Here is a 25137-nt window from a genome sequence, read left to right on the forward strand (position 1 = left end):
CCTGGCCCCAGGGTCTTGCTTCCCAGAAGTCAAACTTATAGGGTGCCTGAGGGGCAGTTGGTGCTATGTGCTCAGGGATGTGTGTGTTTGTGCGCATGCTCAGGGATGTGTGCGTTTGTGTGCATGAACGTGCCTGCTTGAGCCAACAGGGAGCCGTGAGAGTGAGAAACGGTACTTTTTAAACTGCTTTCAAAGAAACTGATGATTCCAATCTTGGTGCCATTTACCTGCTGTGCGAGATCAGGAAAGTTGCACACCCTCTCTGTGCTCTGGGCAGTAAGCTAGAACTAGGACACACCTCATGGTGCTATGAGAACTAAATGAGACACAGGAAGTGTTTAGACTGGTGTGTGGCACCACTGCAATCTAAGCAGTTAATGTAGGTGATTAATTCGTTTTTACAGTTAGTGCTTGTTTCCATCAAGTGATTTTGGTTTCTGTTAAGACAGTGATATAAAAAGTCTTTTCCCATTACGTTTATTTAAGTTTTAAAGGTCTTTTTAAAGAATGATATTAGGTAAATAATAGTTCTGCTGACTTAAAGATATGGCTCCAAATGCTGATGATAGGTCTTAAATGGCAGAGGGGTGGGAAACAGCTACACCTAAACTAGAAGCTCCTTATTATGATTTTCCAGGCTACCTGGACAGAGAGCCTTGGGGAGTGTCCAGTTTACCCCTGGAATGGCCTGAAGGCAGGGCTGCTGCTGCTCTGAGCCCAGGACTGGTGATTCCTGGTTACCCAGACCCTGACTGGGCCCCAAACTCCCCTACACCTGCGTTAGGACTAGGGATCTCTCTGTCTCAGCCTCTGGCATCCTTGGGCAGGAGTCTTGGTCCCTCTGCTGCCACCTGGTGGCCAATATTGAAGACAACATCTCAGCCCACCTGTGCCCAGGAGATCCCCTGGATGCACAGTGCTGGGTCCTGGGGTTGGAGAGGAAATGTGCTTCGCTAGAGGCCCAGGGCCTCAGGAGGTCGCCTAGGAAGACACCATTGGCAGCCTCTGCCCTCTCTCAGGGCCTCACATGCATTCACTCAATCATTCAGCGGAAGCTGGGTAACCACTTGTGCTGAGGCTCTCTGCAGTTGTGCTCTCTGCTCTCGTGGGGGTTGCATTATGGGTGGGGGAGGTCATAGAAGGAATGAACAGGTCCAATCACGGCAGGTGGTAAATGAGCCATGGAGAAAACAAAGGTGGAGAGAAGGAGGTGTGCAGGGCGGCTCCAGGAGGCACCAGTAGCAGAGGTGAGGTGGGCAGGGCCAGCACTGGAGGTGACGTGGACAGGAGGAACAGCCCTTTCGGAGGCCCTGAGGCCCCTTCTAGTAGCTGTTGCCAAGTAACAAGCTGCCCTACAATTTGGGTTTCAAACAAACCTTTAACATTTGCTCACAGTTTCATGGTGAAGACTTGAGGAGGGGGCTCAGTTGGATGCCTCTCTCTGGCAGTCCCCTGCCGCTGTGTCAGTCTGGCCATCCAGATAGCCCCTCAGCTCGTCACACCCACCCTGTATCCCAGGTCCTGAGGTTGCTCCCGAGGTGTCTCAGGCTGCCTTCTGTTTGTTCCAGGAACCACTAAATCTGCCCCAGACTTGGGGCAGGGTGGCCACACCACAGCCCCACTCAGAGAAGCAGCCAAGCAAGGATTTGCCCACATGTCTCAAACCTCAGTGAGTGTGGAGATGCACATGCTTCTTGAGTGGGGAGCAAGATGGCTCCAAGGTGGACTCTGGGAGAGGTCAGAGAGGCAGACGGGGCGTCTGCATCCCAGCTGGCCTTAAGTCATGATGTGGGCTATCCTGCTGTGCTGGACTCCAGCAGCTGTGCTGCTGCTAGACCTCAGGTGGGGATGGGGAGGGTGTGGGGAGAGGAAGGGGATGGGTTGAGGACCAGGAGGGAGGGGATGGAGGGTGGAATCGGGGGACCAGAGTGGGTGCTGCCTCTGGGAGAGATTAAGGGCGTGCACTGGGGGGGGTGGTGTTGGGGCCAGGTTATATTTTGAAGGTAGAGGGGTCAGAGACTAGGGTGCCTAGGACGGCCCCCAGAAGGGCCAGAATGGCTGGAGGGGGAGCTGAGACTAGGTTGATGATCTGAGGGACAGAAGTCCTGCCTGGCTGGGGAAGGCCAGGTGGGCTTGCTGGTGACACAGCAGAGATCGGGGCCCAGTGTGGCCTGGATGGGGATGCCAAGCAGGCAGAGCTGGGCTCTGCAGTGCTGGTCACCAAGTGGTGCTAGGATGGGGCAGCTAAGGCCCAGGTGCTACCCACACAGCCAGGAAGTGGCCGCCCTAGAGCCCCAGAGGCCCTGGGGAGGCAGCATCTGGGGTGTGAGTCCAGCTCTGCTGCAGGCTGGCCAGCCCGTGACCCTGGCCTCATCCTGATCCAGGCAGATGTGGGAGACCCAGCAGGTGACAGGGCAGCTGACACGGCCCAACGTTTACTCCTTGGAGCATGGTGCTCCATCCCATTTCAGGGGTGTGGAAACTGAGGTCAAGGGAGGTGAGGGGCTTGCCCAAGGCTACACCACAAGTCACAGTGGAGCTGGGACAGGCCCCCCTGGCACCTCCCTCGGCTGTTAGCAGGTGGGGGTGGGAGTCTCCAGGGCCCCCAAAGAGAGCTGTGGGCAGGGCTAGTTTGCCTGCCACAGCACATCTGTCACACAGGTGGCTGGGGGAGGCGCAGGGGCACCTCACTGTGTTAGGGTCCCTGTCATCAGGACATAACCCCACCTCTTCCTCCCGGCATAACTGCCCCACAAGACCACAGGACAAACCCGTGCTACATCCTAGAAGACAAAATCCCTTGGGGGCCACACCTCACTGAGAGACAGACAGCCCCTCAACATCCCAGCAGGAAAGCCAGCCTCCCCACAGAACACCACTCCCTCCAGGTCAACTGCAGGCAGCAGCCAGGGCCATAACCCCATGACCTCTGCGCGGCCCCTTCCGGAGTCCCGGAGCCAATGAGGGGCTGGAGGAGGTGGTCTTGGAGTCAGAGCAGCCCGCCCATCGGGACCTGGAGCCCCGTCTCCGCAGAGCGGCCTTGGCTGGGTCTTGGGCAGACAAGTGCAGCCCGTGTAGTCACTCCTGGAGAACTATGGGCACTGCCCTGGGGTGCCCTACGCCCTGGTCAGGACCCCTGGGCTCAGCCCCGCAGAGGAGCAGGTAAGAGGCTGGGCCCCGTCCCTGCTGGGCCTTGGGCGGTCTGGGTGGGTAGCACCCGCCTCCTGCTCTCTAGCAGGAGCTGCAGCCCCTCAGCTCAGCCTGGACCCTGGCCTCCAGCCCCCCAGTGTGACCAGAACACAACCAGACCATCACACCAGGGTCCCTCACTCTCTTCCCAGCAGCCAACTTGGGGTGTAGGACTCTTGCTTACTGGCTGGGAGGGACCCTGAGACTCAAGGTCACCCAGCCAGGAAGTGGGGACTGTGGCTGCCTTCAGTCTGAGCAAGAGACAGGGGTCAGAGGTGAGCACAGGAGCCAGACTCTACCTCCCACCCCACCCCCAGTTCTGCCTGCCCAGTGCCTCCCCATCTTTCTGAATTTGCAGCTGGACTGGAGCCTCATGGAGGCAGGTGGTGCTGGTGGGAGTTGGTCAGGTGCCCCCACCTGCAGGAGATGCCCTGGCGCCAGGCAGGTCGCTGACTGTCACCCTGGGAGCCAGGATGAAAATAATTAAACATGGGGAGTTCCCCCTGTGACACAGCAGGTTAAGGATCCCATGTGGTCTCTGCAGCTGCTTGGGTCACTGCTGAGGTCGCGGGTTCAGTCCCTAGCCTGGGAACTTCTATCTGCTACAGGTGTTATTAATAATAACAACACAACACACAGGTGTGCAGGAGATGGGCTGGAATAGCGCAGGAACCCTGCCAGAGAAATGGCTTTCTGGCATTTTCCTTTTCTAAAGATTATTTGAGAGCTTTAGGAACAGTGAGGAAAAGAGAAAGTGAGCACTGGGATTAAAGGAGGAATCCCACCGCCCAGTTGGAGACCTGCCCTTCCTGGTGACCTTCTGCCAGCGCCACCCACACAGGAGGGAGGGACTGGGGCTGGTGGTACCGGAGGCTAACCAAGGGAGGAAACCCCCCAAACCCTCCCTGCCAGCTTGGGAGAGCATCTGAGGGCTGCAGGTGCCCCCATCCTGGCTTCTTCACTTAACTGCAGGCCTGTCCCTCATCAGAGGCTTTATTATGTACCAAGCCAGGCTCCAGGAGCTGACCTAGCAAATGCTCAGACCTGAGGGGAGGTGTGGGGCCCCACCTTCTGCCCCGTTGGGGAGGCGCTGGTGACAGCCTGGGGGATTTGATGGCAATGGAAGTGGGGGTGTCTCATGGGACTGAGCCCTGAACCTGTGGGGGGTCTGGGCTGGCTCAGTGACAGTGGCAGAGCTGGACTGAACTGTAGGGCAGCAGCGGGGGTAGGCATTGGTCAGTGTTGGTACTCCACACATCCAGTCCTGGGAGTGACCAGCTTGAGGACACGCTGTCCTTCAGAGAAGCAGGAGGGCTCCGTCTGGACAGTCCCAAAGCCAGGGATGGCTTCTTCAGCAGCTGGCTTTGCACTTTCTTTGGCTCATTTTCTGTTTTATTTCAGTGTCACTTTGACTTTTGATATGAGCTGTTGAAGGTAATTTTAAGGGATCGGCAAGTCAGATATTTATTTATTTACTTATTTATTTATTGGCATATGGAGGTTCCCAGGCTAGGGGTCGAATTGGAGCTGTAGCTGCCGGCCTACGCCACAGCCACAGCAACTTGGGATCTGAGCTGCATCTGTGATCTACACCACAGCTCCTGGCAATGCCAGATCCCTGACCCACAGAGTGAGGCAAGGGATCGAACCCACATCCTCATGGATACTAGTCAGATTTGTTTCCACTGCACCACAATGAGAACTCCCAAGTCAGATGTTATGATGTTTTGTCATCTTGGGGTATCTCTGTCCAGATGCGACCTGTGTGCACACAAGGTGCACGTGTCCTCCTTGAAAGTCAGTGGGAGCTCTCAGTTCACACTGCTGTGGTTGAGGCCGCCCTGTTCTTTCAGCCGTTGTGGTATTTTGTGGTTTGGATGGACAGAAGGTGCCCCACTCTTTGTTCTCTCAGTGGGCTCTCTGTTTAAGTCAGACTACGGTCAGGCTGTCACATTTCAGTCCTTGTACCCCTGCACCAAGAAGGACTGTGTCCACAGTGCAGAGGAATATTTGCCTCCCGTCAAGAGGGCCACTGTTAGAAACCCCTCCAGCAACCCCATCGTACATATGCAGCTTTTCTCGTGATATTTCCACACCCCACATGCCACCCCAGGGGCTGCACTGCACTGCAGATCCCAGACCTAAAGACCTCGCATTCACTACTTGCGCTTCCTGCGGGCAGGGCTGTCTGGCTTACTCTGAGTCTCCGTGATGCCAGAACTATTTGTTGAATGAGTGAACAAGACTGTCTGGTAAATGCCCAAACCAACACCCTCTGAAAGTTCAGTGGGCAGGAGAAACCTAGGAAGGCTTCCTGGAGTGGGTCGCCTTGGTGATATGGGCAAGGTTCCCAGACTGGGAAATCTGAGAAGGAAGTCCATTTGGAGACAAGCGGGACAGTGCGTGAAGGTGCGGAGACAGGCCTGTGCAGAGTATGCTGGGGTGGGCCCCACTGGGCGCAGACCTGGGAGAGCCAGGCCCGGCCTGGGTGCCAGCCAGCCTCGCACTCCTTCAGTCCTAAGGAAGAGCCTGAGAAGGTCTGAGCAGTGGCGTGGCCTGCTGCCAGCTGCTCACACAGCGGGGTGGGGGTGGGGCTTCTGCAGAGCTAGGTTGGCAGGGTGGCCAGAGGTCCAACTGGTGGGAGGCTGCCAGTGTGGCTTTGCTGGCCTTCCCCCCAACCCACCCAGCCCTCAACTCATCTGGTCCCCAGGGCAGCCCTGTGAGGCGGGGTGGGACCTCCTGCTCATCTCACAGAAGAGGAGACTTGACGTTCAGAGCGGGGAAGGGTGGCATGGGCTTCGTCACAAACCTTCTGGTACACACTGAGGCCTGGGAACTGGGCCCTGAGGCAGCAGCCACAGAGAGGGTCCCCACTCCAGTGGGCAGGAGCCTGGCCATAGCTGGGACCCTGGGAGGCTGGCCCCAGTGAGGGCAAGGCCAGAGGGTGCAGGGGATTCAAACAAGGCCAAACCCATCAGATCTTGGCTGTCATTTTGGCATAAGTGGTAAGAGTAAAAGCTTTCAGATGAGGGAGATATTTCCCTACCCAGCTCACCACCGGGTCATATGCAAAACCAAATTCTCTCCCTTTTTCCTCCCCCTTCCCCCTCTCTCCCTCTCTTCCCCCTCTCTTCCCTCCCTTGCCTTCCCCCTTCCTCTCCCCTCCCCCTCTCCCTCTGTCTTCCTCTCTCTCTTCTCCCCCCCGCCCCGCAACCCCCAACGCCTACCCCTGTGCTGTGAGCTACACCAGAGCACAGCCTGGTGTTCTGCATGATCATCCACCCAGCAGGACCGGATTGTTGGTAGCAGAAGTGAGGTTTTCCTCACACAGGATGCTCACTGTTGGCTGAGTTTCCTAAGGCTGCTGTAAGAAATCCCCATGAATGCAGGGGCTTTAAAACAGCCCAAATGTACTCTCTTATGATTCTGGGTTTTGAAAATCTGAAATGGACTTCACCGATGGAAAGCAGGAAATTCAGAGCCAATGCAAGGACAGTGCTGGGGCTATTCTGTCCCTTGGCTCTGTCACTGAGGTTGTCGTTGGGGGCGCAGCATTCATTACAGAGCAGATTTGTCCTGCTTTATGTCTGCATGTTCTCAAAGTTCACACTCACTGTGCTTAGTGGCATGAAAGGCCCCATGAGAAAGACGTGAGGTCCAGGGAGGGGGGATCCCCTCTCCTTCTGCCCCAAGTCGGGGTGGGGGGGGGCACCTGGCCTGCCCCTGTCTTCACAGCAAGGGCAGATCCCTCTCCTGGCTCTACCCTGCCACCTGCTCCCCTTGGCCGGATGTGGGTGGTTAGGGCTGACTGGATGTGCAGGACCATCTCGAGGCTCAGAGTCCTTACTTAGGTTGCCTCTGCCATGTCTCCTTTGATGTGTAATGTGACACTGCAGGATGCAGGGCCTGGACATCTGTGGGGGCTGTCATCCTGTCCACCATCCATCAGGCACCCAGAGTTCTCAGCCCAGGCTGAACACAGGTGTTTCATGAACTAAACCCCTGGCCCCAAGGATACAGGCCAAAGTGGAGGCATTCTCTAGAACATTCTGTGCAATTTATGTGCCTTAGGTACATCTGATTTTGCCAATCAGAGCCCACTAGTAACACACATTATATGATTAACAGGCCACAGCCTCACCTGTGAAAATCCACATGCTGCATGGCAGACCCTTGGTATAAACTGGGCAAAGGAGCTGAAGTGGAGGCTTCCTGTGATAGGCAGTCTGGGGGGGGGTTCCTAAATGGGGCCCCCACAAGCTCTTCCTGGCATGGAAGACCTTTGAACAGGAAGCTGCAAAGCCAGGGAGGGGGAGGAAGCAAGAAATGCCCCAAGTTCTGGCTTGGGGGATCTTTTTTTTTTTTTTCCTTTTTTTCCATTTTTAATTTTAGGGCTATACCCATGGCATATGGAGGTTCCCAGGCTAGGGGTCAAATTGGAGCTGTAGCTCCCAACCTACACCACAGCCACAGCAATGCTGGATCCTTAACCCACTGAGCGAGGCCAGGGATCAAACCCACATCATCACGAACACTACATTGGGTTCTTAACCTGCTGAGCCGCACTGGGAACTCCCTGGCTTGGGGATCTTTACAAGAATAGGAGGGTGGAGGGCCTGCGTTGTGTCCTAGGCAGCGGCATCATCTCAGGCCTTCAGCTGTGTCCCCTGGGAGGCCACCCCCATCTCTCTACCTGGCCTGTCCCTGTGCAGCACCTCCCCAGGCAGATCACACCGCATATCTGAGCTCCATTTTCTCATCCTCATCCTGAGAACTGCTCCCTCCAGAGGTTAGAGTATTGAATCCAGGCCAGAAGCAGAGGTGCTGCATTTTTTTTTTTTTTCACTCTAGAAATATTTACTGCATGCCTATTGTGCAACTTTAGGTGTAAAAGAGAAAGTTATTGAACAAAAATATAATAGAATACAACTTTCCTGAACTAATAAAAACATGAAATTACAGATAAAAAGACAATTTATCCTCAAAAGGAAAGAAGGAAACCCTGAAGTAGAACAGTTGACTTGAAGACATATCCATGCTACCTGACTGAATTTCAGGGGTAAAGAGAAATTCAACAGCCCTCAAGTGGGAATCTTATAGCAGGGGGTGCATGGCAAACAGAGCTTTTGCTGCATGTAGGATTGGGGAAATTGCCAGAATCGCCTTTATGTTTATGGCACACGTGCACCAACACTTTGAGAACAGATGGAGTTTGGGGGCTTTTACATGCATTCTGTAGAGTGGCTGAAATGTTCCTATCATTTCTGTCAACAGACACAGACTTAAAAATAGCAAATGTTGACGGGAGACTTGGCCATGGCTTTGAGTTGCCACGGTGCTCTGACAGGTGTCACAGGAGATTGGGCACAGGGACAGCCTCCCTCAGTAACACAGGAGACTGTGACTGCAGTGAAGTGGGGGTTCCAGCTACAGTCGCCACCTTTCCCTAGGTTGGCAAGTGGGTTTAGGGCGTCAGAACCAGCGTTTATTAGGAAATGAAATAAGAGAAGCTAGAGTCAGGGTAGAACATATTAGCATGTGTCATGTGTTGCCTTTGAAACTTTTTTGCAAGTGCCCGTTTCACTCAGCAAGCTCTGGTTAGAAGGTGTGTGCCTTAAAAAAAAAAAAAAAAAAAAAGCCCAGGAGTTCCCTTCTTTTCAGCAGTTAACAAACCCGACTAGGATCCATGAGGATGTGAGTTTGATCCCTGGCCTCACTCAGTGGGTTAAGGATCCGGCGTTGCCTTGAGCTGTGATGTAGGCTGGCAGCTGTAGCTCCACTTCGACCCCTAGCCTGGGAACCTCCATATGCCATGGGTGCAGCCCTAAAAAAGCATAAATAAATAAATTTAAAAAAAATTTAAAAGCCCAGCCTCTGTGTCAAGGTGCCATGCAGAGAGCAGCAGGGACCACAGAGGTCCAGGCCGAGGGGACCAAAGGGACATCAAAGGGATCTGCTCTCCTGACCTCTGGCACAGACCTTGGCCCTATGCCCTGGAACCTGAGCCCCCTACCCCTGAGGCTTGCACCTGACCCTCGGGTGGGTCTGACATCTGCCAGAGTTTAAGAGCCTCCTGTGGGCATGTGTTCCCAGCCGCCTTTCTTAAGGAGACGTGTATTTGTGGTCAGTCAGTTTTTTCCAAGAGAGAAGGGATTGTGTGCTTTTAAAGAGGGTCTTGTCCTGCAAATCTTTGCAAGTTCCCATGACTCCCTGCGCTGGTATTTTCTTCATTGGTAGCCCTTCAACCCTCTGCTCCCTCCTAGGCCAGCCCTCTCCTCCCTCCTGGGCCAGCCCTCTCCTCCTGCCTTCTCCCTCCCCACCCATCCCCAGGCCCCTGTGACACCCTCGTCACATGGTGCTGGACCTCAGGGCACATGGGACAGGCTGTCCTCCTCCTGGGCTCCCAGCTGTGTTCTCAGCTGGCATCTCTGCTGCGGCCCACCTGCTGGTGTCCTCAGGGCTCTTGTTCTGTCACCACCAGCCTTCCAGTTTCCACAGCCCACCTGTTCTCTCCAGGGCTCATGCCCCTGCCGCTTTGCCCTAGATGTGTGTGGAATGAATGCATTCACACCAGCTCTTCCTCTTGCCCCCGAAACGCTTTCTTCCCCAGGGTTGGCTGGTTGAATAAGTGGCCTCAACATCCACCCTGACACTCCCCAGTCCACCTGCCTCTACCCTCAGGCTCCCACTCCCTAGTCTGCCTCCCTCCACCCTTAGGCCCCGGGATGGGTGCTGGGAGGAAGTGCCTGAAAGGTCAGCCAGGACTCGGACCCTTGAGCTCAGAGAGACTGATGAGAGCAGGAAAGGAACTGAAAAGCCTTGGGAGATACAGGACTGGAGAGCGGAGGGGTGAGGTCAAGGCAGGCCCCCTGGGAGGGGTCCCCAGGGAGGCAGGTGGCACAGGGGCTGAAATAGGAGGGTGGGTGCAGAGGCCCTGAGGTCTGACAGGAGCACTGAGGAGAGGGCAGGAGTCGTGCTGCTCTGCCTGGTGAAATAAGCCAAGAGCAGGTTGCTTTCCTTCTGCTCTCTGCTGCCCATCCCTGGTTTGGGCTCTGCCTGGGGGGTCCCCCATCTAGCAGAATCTCACTCCCAGAGCCACTGATGTGCGATGTGAACCGCCTGCCTGAGGCTGCCAGCCATGCTGGAGAGCGGGTCTGCTCTTGTGCAGGGTGCCTGGGCTCCGGCACATCTTCATCTTTCCCTGCCCCAGAGCCTAGACCTCCCACTGTAGTCACAAGCCTCAGGGCAGGTCCCTCTCTGGTCCCTGTCTGGGGTCATGCAGCCTGGTCCCTGTTAGGCCAGAGAGGGAGGGACTCTAGGGCTGCCTATGTAAAGCAGGAAGGGCAATCAGGGAAGGCTTCCTGCAAGGGGTGACATGGCAGCTTGGGGCGAGATTTAGGCTTAGGGGACATAAGTTCCTGAGTGGAGCAGAGGCAAATCCAAGAATAAAGAAGATGGCTCGTCACAGAAGCCTCTGCCTCTGGTCTGGAGCCTGCTCCTTTGCTGCCCTCACTGCTCTCCCCTGGTAGCTGGCGCTGAGGAATGCCCTACGGTACTTCCCCCCGCATGTCCAGGAGCTACTGGCCCTCGAGTTCGTCTAGCAGCTGCAGCTAGCTGTACAGGTACATCTACATGTATCGGTTCTGCCCTGACTTGGAAATGAAGTGAGTGTGGGGTTGGGGGGGCAAGCTTCAGAGGCCAGAGTGGGGGGATTGGGGGTGCTTCCCAGAGGTACCCTGCCCAGGTCGGGACGCAGCCAGAGGGGAGTGCAGGCCGTCCACTTTAGGAGGGCTGTGGCCACATCCCCCGAGGGCCAGGCTTGGGGCTGCAGCTAGCCCTAGGCAGAAGGACCTGCCTTCCTCACAGTCCCCAGGGGATGCTGCCTAGCCCTGTATCACATTCTGAGCACCATTGTCCTTGAAAACACCAGAAGACCAGACTGTCTGGAACAACCCCACAAAGCAGGCACCGTGTCCCCTCGCTCCTGTCCAGGCCTGCTGGCCTGGCACCCTCTCCAGAATTGCTCAGGAGCCCTGGTGGTGCAAAGGAAAGGACAGGTAAATAAAGTCTGTCAGGAGGGGAAGCTTCAGCTTTGCTTTGCCAGCAGCTTTCTCCCTGTTGGAGCCTTCCAGGGACTGGGGGAGGGCATGGGTGGGATGGGGCTGAACTGCCCATCCTAGGAAGGGCCAGCAAAGCACAAGTACTTCAGACCCACCTCCTGGCGGGAGCTCTGAGGTACCTCCTGTGGGGTGCCAGGGCTCACTGTCCATACCTGAGCAGCCCGGGGCTGGGCCGAGGCCAGGCTGGGCCTGAGTTTTAGCAGGAAGGAGGCCTCTGCCCCCTGTCTTTTGTCATGCCTGGCAGCTGGACTCCCTCGTAGGGCCGTGGAACAGTACCGCTGCTGGACTAAAGCCGCTGCAGCCATCATGCACATGATCAGGAACAACCTGGACCCTGCCTGCTGTGGCCCAGGTAAGGATGAGACACTGGGGCTGGAAGCAGCAGTGGGAATGTAATCTGAGAAACGCTCTCAAGCTGTTTATGTCGAGATAGGGATAGATTCTAGGGACGTTGCAAAAATGGGCAGAGAGGGCCTCCTCCCCCTCACCAGGAAACCCCAGTGGCTGCATCTTCAGTAACTATGGCGCAGCATCAGCAGCAGACACCAACACTGGTGCAACAGATGTGCAATTTCACATCTTCTAACAGCCACCTGAAAACTGAAAGAAACAGATTCAGTGCTGTAGTTTACCCCAACATACCCAAACATTATCATTTAACATGTAATCAATGTAAAATTGAGATATTTTAGTGTTTTTTTCTTACCAAGTCTCTGGAATCAGGGGTGTATTTTATGCTCAGAGCATGTCATAGGCCGTGGCTCAAGTGCTCAATGGCCACAGGTGAATGACGCAGGTCTGGTCGCATGCATCTGTCCCTGGCACTCTTGACAGTCTGTGCATCAGATACCCATAGTGGAGAAAGGATAGCCTTGGCCCTCCCAGTATTATACTTGAGGGCGAAAGAGTCCTAGAATGTGGCCACTCCCCCAGTCAGGGAGCTTCCTGAGCCAGGCCTCTGAACCTGGCCACCAACAGACCCCTGACACTGACCCCAGCTAACCCGGATCACTGTTCGTGGGCCCTGCCCCTCCTGGCTTTTCCCCCACCCCACCCTCCTCCTTCAAGGATCATCCTGAAGTCCACTTGGCGCCTTGAGCCCAGCATGGGGTAAGGCCCTGATCCAGATGACACCCTGTCTTCTCTAGTTTCCCCAAGAGCACGTGACCTGTGGGGAAACAGGCAGGTGTTCTGCAACTGGGCTCAGGTACACTAGACTATGTGGCCTGGCCCCACCCCCACCCTGGGCCTCTGGCCCGAAGGACCTTGCAGACCAGGCTCGGGACTCAGTCTCTGCCTCCTGGTGCCTGAGATCCCAGCACTGGCGTCTGTTTGGGGAACCGAGGTCTGGGGGGCCTGGGCCTGGGCAGGATGCTGGCCCCGCTCACAGAGCCCCACGCTTCCTTCTCCCTGCAGTTTTGACAATATCCTACTTGTCGCAGATGACAAAGGAGCAGATGTTGGTCATGTACAGTGGATATCTGCTGGGCCTCTTCCCTCGCAGCCACGGGGCCCCAAGGCTGGGCATCACCAATGGGATGGTGGGTCCTGGGGCGGCAGGACAGCCAGGTGCCCCCACACCCACCTACCCATTGTTCCCACAGGCACAGCTCTGCTCCCAGCCCCCCGTCCACCCCTCTTTTCCGGTGATTTCCAACTACCCCAGGATAGAAGTGAGAAATCTTTGCCATGAGGATTACCATGTAAGTGCTGTTTCAGTTTATAGAGGGCCCTAGCCAGGCTTTACTGTAAAATAATGAACACTAACCATGATTATTTTTTTTTTAGTAGATATTGTAATGTTTTCTTTTTTTTTTTTAAATCACATCTGTGGTTTTATCATGATCATCACAATCCAGTTTCACAGATTTCCATCCCACAACCCAAGCACACCCCCCACCCCCCAAACTGTCTCCTCCAGAGACCATAAGTTTTTCAATGTCTATGAGTCAGCATCTGTTCTGCAAAGAAGTTCGGTCTGTCCTTTTTTCAGATTCCACATGTCAGTGAAAGCATTTGATGTTGGTGTCTCATTATATGGCGGACTTTACTTAGCATGATAGTTTCTAGGTCCATCCATGTTGCTAAAAATGCCGGTATTTTGTTCCTTTTAATGGCTGAGTAATATTCCATTGTGTATATGTACCACATCTTCTTGATCCACTCCTCTGTCAATGGACATTTCGGTTGTTTCCATGTCTTGGCATTGTATATAGTGCTGCAATGAATGTTGGAGTACATGTGTCTTTTTGAGTCATGTTTTTCTTTGGAAAAATGCCCAGGTGTGGGTTTGCTGGATCAAATGGTAGTTCTATTTTAGTTTTCTGAGGCATCTCCATACTGCTTTCCACAGTGGTTGCACCAATTTACAATCCCACCAACAGTGTACCAGGGTTCCTTTTTCTCCACACCCTCTCCAGCACTTATTGTTTGTCCACTTTTTTTTTTTTTTCCCACTGTACAGCAAGGGGGTCAGGTTATCCTTACATGTATACATTACAATTACATTTTTTCCCCCACCCTTTGTTTGTCCACTTTTTGATGATGGCCATTCTGGCTGGTGTAAGGTGGTACCTCATCTTGGATTTGATTTGCATTTCTCTAAGAATGAATGATGTTTAACATCTTTTCATGTGTTTTTTGGCCATCTGTATGTCTTCTTTGGAGAGATGTCTGTTTAGATCTTCTGCCCATTTTTTGATAGGGTTTTTTTTTATATGGAGCTATAGGAGGTGTTTATAAATTTTGGAGATTAATCCCTTGTTAGTCGCTTCATTTGCAAAGATTTTCTCCCATTCTGTGGGGTGTCTTTTCATTTTGTTTAGAGTTTCCTTTGCTGTGCAGAAACTTTGAAGTTTAATTAGGTCCCATTTGTTTGTTTTTACTGTCACTACTCTAAGAGGTGGATCTGAGAAGATGTTGCTGTCGTTTATGTCAGAGAGTGTTTGGCCTATGTTTTCCTCTAAGAGTTTTATAGTGTCTGGTCTTATATCTAGGTCTTCAATCCATTTGGAGTTTATTTTTGTGTGTGGATTTAGGGAGTGTTCTGATTTCACTCTTTTCCATGTGGCTGTCCAGTTTTCCCAGCACCACTTATTGAACAAGCTGTCCTTTCTCCATTGTATATTCTTGCCTCCTCTGTCATAGATTAGTTGGCCATAGGTGCATGGGGTTAATTCTGGGCTTTCTGTCCTGTTCCACTGATCTATAGTTCTCTCTCTGTGCCAGTACCATGGTTTTGATGACTGCAGCTTTGTAGTACAGTCTGAAGTCTGGAGCCTGATTCCTCCAGCTCCATTTTTTTTTTCAGGATGTCTTTGGCTATTCTGGGTCTGTTGTGCTTCCAAACAAACCTGAAAATCTTTTGTTTGAGTTCTGTGAAAAATGTCCTTGGTAATTTGATAGGGATTGCATTGAATCTGTAGATTGCCTTGGGTAGTATGGTCATTTTGATAATATTGACTCTTCCAATCTAAGACCACAGTATGTCTTTCCATCTATTTGTGTCATCTTTGATTACTTTCACCAGTGTCTTATAGTTTTCAGAGCACAGGTGTTTTGTCTCTTTAGGTAGGTTTACTCTGAGGTATTTTATTCTTTTGGATGTGATGGTAAACAGGATTGCGTCCCTAATTCTCTTTCTGATCTTTCATTGTTAGTGTATAGAAATGCTGTCAATTTCTGTGTATTAATTTTGTGTGCTGCAACTTTGCCAAATTCATGGATGAGCTCTAACAGTTTTCTGGTAGAGTCTTTAGGATTCTCTAGGTATGGTATCATGTCATCTGCAAAAAGCGATAGTTTTACTTCTTCCTTTCCAATTTGGATTCGTTTTATCTCTTTTACTTCTCTGATTGCTGTGGCTACTATGTTGAATAGTAGTGGTGAGAGCGGACATTCTTGTCTTGTTCCTGATCTCAGCGGGAATTTCACCATTGAGAATGATGTTAGCTGTGGGTTTGACATATATGGCCTTAATTATGTTGAGGTAGGTTCCCTCTGTGCCCACTTTCTGAAGAGTTTGTATCAGAAATGGGTATTGGATTTTGTCAAAGGCTTTTTCTGAGTCTATTGAGAGGATCATATGGTTTTTATTCTTCAGTTTGTTAATGTGGTGTATCACACAGTAACTATGATTTTGAAAAGCCTTCTCAATCAAAGCTCTATAGCACAATTTTGTATTTACATATTTCCTGCTCGTTTTCATGGATATGCCACAATTTTTATATACGTGGGAGCAGGTAAACATACAATTTGAATCCTACTTTTTGCAACAATTTCTAATGAATTTCAAACATAGAGAAAATTGAAAGAATTAACCAGGAACACCAAGTTCTGTGATTAACAACACACTACTAAATTCACTTTATCTCCTATCTATTCATCCCACTATCCATAATCTTTTTTTTTTGTCTTTTTGTCTTTTGTTGTTGTTGTTGTTGCTATTTCTTGGGCTGCTCCCGCGGCATATGGAGGTTCCCAGGCTAGGGGTTGAATCGGAGCTGTAGCCACCGGCCTACGCCAGAGCCACAGCAACGCAGGATCCGAGCCACGTCTGCAACCTTCACCACAGCTCACGGCAACGCCGGATCGTTAACCCACTGAGCAAGGGCAGGGACCGAACCCGCAACCTCATGGTTCCTAGTCGGATTCGTTAACCACTGCACCACGACGGGAACTCCTCTTTTTTCTTTTTTTTAAGGGCTGTACCCATGGCATATGGAAATCCCAGTCTGGGGGTTGAAATGGAGCATAGCTGCTTGCCTACTCCACAGCTCATGGCAATGCCAGTTCCTTAACCCACTGAGCGAGGCCAAGAGTCTTCTAGCTTCCAACTTGCAAGGTGTATGCCAGTAAGTGAAAAAATATCAGGCCCATTGATGGTTTCCAATGGAAAGCAATCTTTGCCATTTTTCCACCTAGGCTTCTCAACGTTCAACTGGGGCTAAAAAGGCACTCATCTGCCCAATGCTCTTTGGGGGCTAGATTCTGGTGGTGGGATCAGCTAGCATGCAACACACTCAAAAACTGTTCTCCATTATAGAAAATGCTGATTTGATATTTTTTCACGTGCATACGCCTTGCAAGTTGGAAGCTAGAAGCCTCTTGTTTTGTGACATTTGTAAAATTGTTGACACACAGCAATCAGCTGAGCTTGCTATGGGCTGCATTGCCACTGGAGTGAAGAGAGTGCCTATTCCTAACAAATCAACATTTTCCAGCATGGAGAAGACGTTTTGAGTGTGTTATCAACTAGTTGAGCGCACTTCCAGAATCAAGCCAACACGGGGCAATTTGCAGCTGAGCGCCTCTCTAACCCCAGTTGTAGTGAGAGGGCTATGTGGAAAAAAGGCAAAGGTTGCCTTCCTGTGAAAACCACCATTGTGCCTAGTGTTCTTTCACCGACTGATATACAATTCACAAGGAGGAAGCTGGAAGCCTCTTGTTTTGTGACATTTATAAGACTGCTCCCACACAGCGATCAGCCCAGCTCACTATGCGCTGCATTTCCACTCTGGTGAAGAGAGTGCCTATTGTTACCAAATCAGCATTTTCCAGCATGGAGAACAAGTTTTGAGTGTATTGCAACCTGGTAGAACCCACTGCCAGAATCTGGCACACAAAGCATTTGGCCACTGAGCACACTAAAACCACTGATGTATGCGAGAGGCCTAGGTGGAAAAAAGGCAAGCACTGTTTTCCTATGGAAACCACCATTGGGCCTGGTGTTCTTTCAGTGACTGGCATAAACTTTGCATGTAGAAGCTAGAAGCTTCTTTTGTGATATTTGATAAGATTGTATCCACACGGCTATCAGCTGAGCTTGTTTGGCATTGCATTACAACAGGAGTGAAAAGAGAGCAACTTTTCCTACAAAATATGCATTTTCAATAATAGAGGACACATATTGTGTGTATTGCAAGCTATTTGAGCCAACTGCAGAATCTAATGCACACAGAGCATTTGGAAGTTGAGCCCTATTATAGCTCCAGTTGAACATGACAGGCCTAGGTGGAAAAAAGGCAAGATTTGCTTTCTTGTGAAAACAAGTATTGGCCTGGTGCTCTTTCAGTGACAGGCACACACTTTGCAAGTAGGAAGCTAGAAGCCTCTTGTTTTGTGACATATGTAAGTTTGCTCCCAGGTGGTGATCAACCAAGCTCACTATGTGCTGCATTCCAAATGTAGTGAAGAGAGTGCCCTTTCCTACCAAATCAGCATTTTCCACCATGGAGAAGATGTTTAGAGTGTGTTGCCAGGTAGTTAAGCCCACTGCCAGAGTCTAGTGCACACAGAGCTTTTGGCAGCTAAGCATCTCTATAACCCCAATTGTACATGACAGGCCTAGGTGGAAAAACGGGAAGGGTGGCTTTCCTGTGGAAACCACCACTGGGCCTGGTCATCTTTCAGTGACTGGCACACCCTTTGCAAGTAGGAGCCTGGACGCCTCTTGTACTGCGACATTGGTAAGATTGCACCCACGCACTGATCAGCCAAGCTCATGATACAATGCACCACTGTAAAGAGAGCATCTTTTCCTACCAAATCAGCATTTTCCAGCATGGAGAACACGTTTTGGCTGTTTCACAACCTGGTTGAGCTCACTGGTAGAATCTAGCTCACTCAGAGCATTTGGCAGCTGAGTGCTTTTCTAACCCCATTTGTATGTGAGAGGCCTAGGTGGTAAAAATCAAAGATTGCTTTCCTGTGAAAACCACCACCAGGCCTGGTGTTCTTTCATTGTCTGGAATACACCTACCAAGTGGGAAGCTGGAAGCCTCTTGTTTTGTGACATTTGTAAGATTGCTCCCACTCAGATCTACCAAGCTTGCTATAAGCTACATTTCCACTGTAGTGAAGAGAGCATCTTTTCCTACCAAATCAGCATTTTCAGCATGGAGAACAGGTTTTTAGTGTGTTGTAAGCTAGTTGCGCCCACTGCCAGAATCTAGCGCACACAGAGCATTTGGAAGCTGAGCACCTCACTAAACCCAGTGGGATGTGAGAGGCCTTGGTGGAAAAAGGCAAGGGTTGCTTTCCCATGGAAACCACCACTGAGCCTGGTGATCTTTCAGTGAGTGGCACACATGTTGCAAGAAGGAAGCTGGAGTCTTCTTGTTTTGTGACATTTGTAAGATTGCTCCCACGTGGTGATCAGCCAAGCTCACTAAGTGCTTCATTTCCACTGTAGTGAAGGGATCACCTTTTTTTACCATGTCAACATTCCACCATGTAGAATATGTTCCGAGCGTGTTGCAAGTTAGTTGATCCCACCACCAGAATCTAGTGCACACAGGGCATTTGACAGATCAGTACCTATCTCTTTAGCCCCAGTTGTAAGTGAGAAGCCTAGGTTTAAAAAAAAATGCAAAGGTTGCTTTCCAGTGGAAACCAACACTGGGCCTGATATTCTTTCACTTAATGACACACACCTTGCAAGTTAGAGGCTAGAAGCCTCGTTTTGTGACATTTGTAGGATAGCTCACTCACAGCAATCAGCCGAGTTCGCTATGGGATGCATTGCCACTGTAGTGAAGAGAGTGCCTTTTCTTAACAAATCAGCATTTTCCAGCTTGGAGAACGTGTTTTGAGTCTGTTGCCAGCTAGTCAAGCCCACTGCCACAATCAAGCTCACACAGGGCATTTCGCATCTGAGCACCTGTATGAGCTCTGTGAGCACTAGATTCTGGTGTTTGGTTCAAGTAGCTTGCAACACACACCATCCGTGTTTCCTATTATGGAAAATGCATATTTTATAGGAAAAAGCACTCTCTTCACTACAGTGGTAATACAGCACAAAGCGAGCTGTGCTGAACACCACATGGGTGCAATCTTACAAATGTTACAAAACAAGAAAGTTCTAGCTTTTTACATGCAAAGTGTATGCCAGTCACTGAAAGAACACCAGGCCCAATGGTGGGTTCTACAGGAAAGCAACCCTTGCCTTTTTTCCACTTAGGCTTCTCATGTACAACAGGGGTTATGATCATGCTCAGCTGCCAAATGCTTTGTGTGTGCTCTTGATTCTGGCAGTAGGCTCAACTGGCTGACAACACATTCAAAACATCTTCTTCATGATGGAAAATGCTGATTTGGTAGGAACAGGCACTCTCTTCACTAGAGTATAAATGCAGCCCATAGTGAGCTCAGCTGATCCCCACATGGGAACAATCTTACAGATATCACAAAACAGCTTCATACTTGCAAAGTGTATACCAGTCAGTGAAAGAACACCTGGCCCAAAGGTGGTGTCCACAGGAAAGCAACACTTGTGTTTTTTCCACCTATGCCTCTCACAAAAAACTTTGGTTATAGGGGTGCTCAGAGGCCAAACTTTTTTGTGCTAGATTCTGGCAGTGGGCTCATACAGCTTGCAAAAACACTCAAAGCATCTCCTCCATAATGGAAAATGCTGATTTGGTAGGAAAAGGTGCTCTCTTACTACAGTGCCAATGCAGTGCATAAGGAGCTTGGCTGATGGCCATGAGAAATCAATATTAAAAATGTCAAGAACAAGAGGCTTCTTGGTTCCTACTTGCAAAGTGCATGCCAGTCAATTAAAGATCACCAGGCCCAATGGTGGTTTCCATAGGAAAGCCACCCTTGCCTTTTTTCCACCTAGGCCTCTCACATACAACTGGGGTTAGAGAGATGCTCAGCTGTGAAAAACCCTGTGTCTGCTGGATTTTGGCAGTGGGCTCAACTAGCTGGCAACACAATTAAAACATCTTCTCCATGCTGGAAAATACTGATTTTGTAGGAAGAGTTGCTCTCTTGACTACAGCGGCAATGTAGCTCATAGCAAGCTTGACTGATCGCCGTGTGTGAGCCATCTTACAAATGTCACAAAACAAGAGGCTTCTAGTTTGCAAGAGCTAGACATCATACAAATGTCTTAAAAATGTCATCTTACAAAATGTCTTACAAAAGACATCTTACAAATGTCACAAAACAAGAGGCTTCCAACTTGCAAGGTCTATGCCAGTAAGTGAAAGAACATCAGGTCCAATTGTAGTTTCCACAGGAAAGCAACCCTTGACTTTTTTCCACTGAGTCCACTCATGTACAAAATTGGTTATAGAGGTGCTCAGCAGCCAAATGCTCTGTGATAGATTCTGGCATTGGTTTCATCTAGCAGGCAACACACTCAAAATGTGCTCTCCATGCTGGAAAATGCTGAATTTTTAGGAAAAGTCACTCTCTTCACTACATTCAAAATGTAGTGCATAGCAAGTTTAGCTGAACACTGTGTGGGAACCATCTTACCAATGTCAAAAACAAGAGTCTTATACATTCCTACTAGCAAGGTGTATGCCAGTAAGTAGGAGAACACCAGGCCCAGTGGTGATTTCCACAGGAAAGCAACCCTTGCCTTTTTTCCACCTAGGTCTCTCAATTACAACTGTAGTTATTGAGGTACTCAGCTGCCAAATGCTGTGTGCGCTAGATTATGGCAGTGGGTGAACTAGCTTGCAATACACTCTAAACATGTCTTCTATGCTAGAAAATGCTGATATGGTAGGAAAAGGCTTTGTCTTCACTACAGTGGAAATGTAGTGTTTGGCAAACATGGCAGATAGTGTGGGAGCAATCTTACAAATAACACAAAACAAGAGGCTTCCAGCTTAATACTTGCAAAGTGTGTGCCAGACAGTCAAAGAACGTCATGCCTCATGGTGGTTTCCACAGAAAAGCAACCCTTGCCCTTTTTCCACCTAGGCTTCTCATGAACAACCTGGATTATAGAGGAGCTCAGCTGCTAAAAGCTCTGTATGTGCTAGATTCAAGCTGTGGGCTCAAGCATCTTGCAACACTTGAAAATTGTTCTCCATTCTGGAAAATGTTGTTTTGGTAGAAAAAGGCTCTCTTCTCTACTCTGGAAATGGGGCACATAGTCATCTAGGCTGATTGCTGCAGGAGGAAATCTTACAAGTATCATAAAATAAGAAGCTTCTAGCTTCCTACTTGTATTCCTGCCACTGAAAGATCATCAGGCCCAAAGGTGGTTTCCCCAGGAAAGCAACCCTTGCCTTTTCCACCTAGGATTCTCACATACAGGAGTGTTTATAGAGGCACTCATGTGCCAAAAGTTCTGTTTCGGCTAGCTTATGGCAGTGGCCTCAATGAGATCGCAACACACTCAAAACATGTTCCACATGCTGGAAAATGCTGATTTGCTAGGAAACAGTGCTCTCTTCACTAGAGGGGTAATGTAGTGCATAGCAAACTTGGCTGATCGCTGCATGGGATCGATCTTACAAATGTCACAAAATAAGAGGCTTCTAGCTTCCTTCTTACAAGTTGTATACCAGTCAGTGAAAGCACACCAGACCCAATGATGGTTTCCACGAGAAAGCAACCCTTGCCTTTTTTCTACCTAGGCCTCTCATGTACAACTCTTATTAGAGAGGCTCTCAGCTGCCAAATATGCAACTAGATTCTGGCAGTGGGCTAAACCAGATTGCAACTCACTCAAAACGTGTTCTCCATTATGGAAAAATGCTGATTTGGTAGGAAGAGGTGCTCTCTACACTAAAGTGTATATAAGGGCCTATCGAGCTTGGCTGATCACCATGTGGGAACAATCTTACAAATGTCTCAAAACAGGAGTCTTCCAGCTTCCTACTTGAAAAGTGAGTGCCACTCATTGAAAGATCACCAGGCCCAATGGTGGTTTCCAGTGGAAAGCACCCCTTGCCTTTTTTCCTCCAAGGAATCTCACATACAAATGTGGTCAGAGAGGCAGTCAGCTGCCAAATGCTCAGTGTGTGCCGGATTCTGGCAGTGGGATCCTCTAGCTGGCAACACAATCAAAACATCTTGGGCATGCTGGAAAATGCCTATTTGGTAGGAAAAGGCACTCTCTTCAATACAGTGGAAAAGCAGTGCGTATCAAGCTTTGGTGATCATGCAGTGGGAGTGATTTACATATAATAAAGCAAGAGGTTTCTAGCTTCCTACTTGCAAGTATGTTCCTGTCACTTAAAGATCACCAGGCCCAATACTGGTTTCCACAAGAAAGCAACCCTTGAATTTTTCCACCTTGGCCTCTCACAACTAGGGCTATAGAAGCACTCAGCTTTCAAATGCTCTGTGTGCTCTAGATTCTGGTGGAGGCTCAACTATCTTGCAACATACTCTAAACGTGTTCTCTACTATGGAAAATTCTGATTTGGTAGGAAAAGGCGCTCTCTTCATTAGAATGGAAATGCAGGGCATAGAAAGCTTGGCTGATCACCACAAGGGAGCAGCCTTACATATGTCACAAATCAAGAGGCTTCTAACTTCCTATATGCAAATTGTATGCCTGTCACTGAAAGAGCACCAGGGCCAAATGGTGGTTTCCTCAAGAATGCAAACCTTGCCTTTTTTCCACCCAGGCCTCTCATGTACAATTGGGGTTACAACAGCACTCATCTGCCAAATGATCTGTGTGTGCTAGAGTCTGACAATGGGCTCAACCAGCTTGCAAAACACTCAAAACATCTTCTCCATGCTGGAAAATGCTGATTTGGTAGGAAATGGCACTCTCTTCCCTACATTGGCAATACAGCATATACTGAGCTTGGCTACTCACCTCATGTGTACAATCTTTCAAATGTCACAAAACAAGAAGCTTCCAAGTTCCTACTTGCAAAGAATTTGCCAGTCACTGAAAGATTGCCAGGCCCAATGGTGATTTTCACAGGAAAGCCACCCTTGTCTTTTCCCACCTAGGCCTCTCATGTACAATTTTGGTTATAGATGCACTCAGCTGCCAGATGCTCAGTGTGGGCTAGATTCTAGCAGTGGACTCCACCAGCTTGCAACCCACTCAAAGTGTGTTCTCCATACTGGAACTGCTGATTTGGTAGGAAAAGGTGTTCCGTTCACTACAGTGGAAATGCAGCTCATAGTGAGCTCAGCTGATTACCATGTAGGAGCAGTTTTTAAAATGTCACAAAACAAGAGGTTTTAGCTTCATACTTGCAAAGTGTATGCCTGTCACTGAAAGAGCACCAGGCTTAATTGTGATTTCCACAAGAAAGCAAACATTGCCTATTTTCCACCTAGGCCTCTCATGTACAACTCTGTTTATAGAAGAGCTCAGCTGCCAAATGATCTATGTGTGCTAGATTCTGGCAGTGGGCTCAATTAGCTTGCGAAGCACTGAAAACATGTTCTCTATTATGGAAAATGGTGATTTGGTAAGAGGCGCTCTCTTCACTACAGTGGAAATGCCCTCATAGCTAGGTCAGCTGGTCGGCATGAGACCAATTTCACATATGTCACCAAAAAAGAAGCTTCTATCTTCCTACTTGCAAAGTGTATGACAATGAAAGATTAGCAGGCCCAGTGGTGGTTTCCAACAGAAAGCAACTCTTGCCCTTTTTCCACCCATGTCTTTCATGTATGACTGATGCTATAGAAGCACTCAGGTACCAAATGCTGTGTGTGTGCTAGATTCTGGCAGTGGGCTCAACTAGATTACCACACGCTCAAAACGTGTTCTCCATGCTGGAAAATGCTGATTTGGTAGGAGAAGGTGCTTTCTTCACTACAGTGGTAATATAGTGCCTATCAAGCTCGAATGATTGCCGCCTGAGATCAATATTACAAATGTCACAAAACAAGAAGCTTCTAGCTTCCTACTTGCAAAGTGTATGCCACTCACAGAAAGATTACCAGGCCCAATGGTAGTTTCAACAGGAAAGCAACCTTTGACTTTTTTCCACCTAGGCCTCTCACATACAACTGGGGTTATAGAGGCACTCAGCTGCCAAAAGCTCTGTGTGCACTAGATACTGGCATTGGTCTCAACTAGTTGGCAACACACACAAAACATCTTCTGCTAGCTGGGAAATACTGATTTGGTTGGAAAAGCTGCTCTCTTTACTACACTGGTAATGCAGTGCATAGTGAGCTGGGCTGATCACCTCATGGAATCAGTCTTTCAAATGTCATAAAATAAGAGGCTTCTTGCTTCCTGTTTGCAAGGTGTATGCCAGTAAGTGAACAATACCAGCCCAATGGTGCTTTCCACAGGAAAGCAACACTTTCCTTTTTTTCCACCTAGGCCTCTCTGGTACAACTGGGGTTAGAGAGTTGTTCAGCTGCCAAACGCTCTGTGTGTGCTAGATTCTAAGCTGTGGGATTGACCAGCTTGCAACACACTCAAAATGTGTTCTCCATGCTGGAATATTCTGATTTGGTAGGAAATGGCACTCTATTCACTACATTGGTTATGGAGCACATAGCAGGATCAGATGATCACCGAGTAGGGGCAAACTTACAAATGTCACAAAACAAGAGGCTTCTAGCTTCCTACTTGCACGCTGTATGCCATTAAGTGAAGGGATATCAGGCCCAATGTTGCTTTCAACAGGAAATCAACCCTTGTCTTATTTCCACCTATGCCTCTCATATACAACTGGGTTATAGAGGTACTTAACTGCTCAGTGCTCTGGGTGTGCTATATTCTGGCAGTGGGCTCACCCAGCTGGCAACACACTCAAAATGTGTTCTCCATCCTGAAAAAAGCTGAGTTTGTCATATGTGTATTTTATTACATTGAATTATATTCCCTCTACACTCACTTTGTTGAGAGCTTTTATCATAAATGGATCTTGAATTGTCAAATGCATTTTTTTCTATTGAGATACTCATATGATTTTATCCTTTTTTCATTAATGTGGTGTATCATGTTGACTGTTTTCCAAATCTAGAATCATCCTTGTATCAAAGGAATAAATCCCCTTTGATCATGGTGTATGACCCCTGTAATATATTGCTGAATTTGGTTTACTAATATTCTGCTGATGACTTTTACATCTGTATTCATTAAGAA

At 49.5% G+C, this 25137-nt stretch overlaps 1 protein-coding gene across 9 annotated transcripts in view; it reads left to right on the forward strand.

The window, feature by feature from the left end:
- LOC110256296 overlaps positions 1-25137 on the forward strand; it is a 36698-nt gene that overhangs the window by 6659 nt on the left and 4902 nt on the right. Inside the window, exons 1-5 of one of the 9 annotated variants that reach the window (XM_021069453.1) lie at positions 1932-3162; positions 10719-10811; positions 11120-11246; positions 11570-11661; positions 12914-13012. In XM_021069453.1, the coding sequence (XP_020925112.1) occupies positions 2961-3162; positions 10719-10811; positions 11120-11246; positions 11570-11661; positions 12914-13002 (603 nt within the window). In that variant the 5' untranslated portion in view covers positions 1932-2960 and the 3' untranslated portion in view covers positions 13003-13012. Of the gene's footprint in view, positions 1-1931; positions 3163-8987; positions 11667-12913; positions 13013-25137 lie in introns of those variants that run through there. The other 8 variants (XM_021069454.1, XM_021069455.1, XR_002337677.1 and 5 more) reach the window with 8 other exon arrangements.

Source organism: Sus scrofa, chromosome 13 (assembly GCF_000003025.6).
Source record: "Sus scrofa isolate TJ Tabasco breed Duroc chromosome 13, Sscrofa11.1, whole genome shotgun sequence".
NCBI lineage: Eukaryota > Metazoa > Chordata > Mammalia > Artiodactyla > Suidae > Sus > Sus scrofa.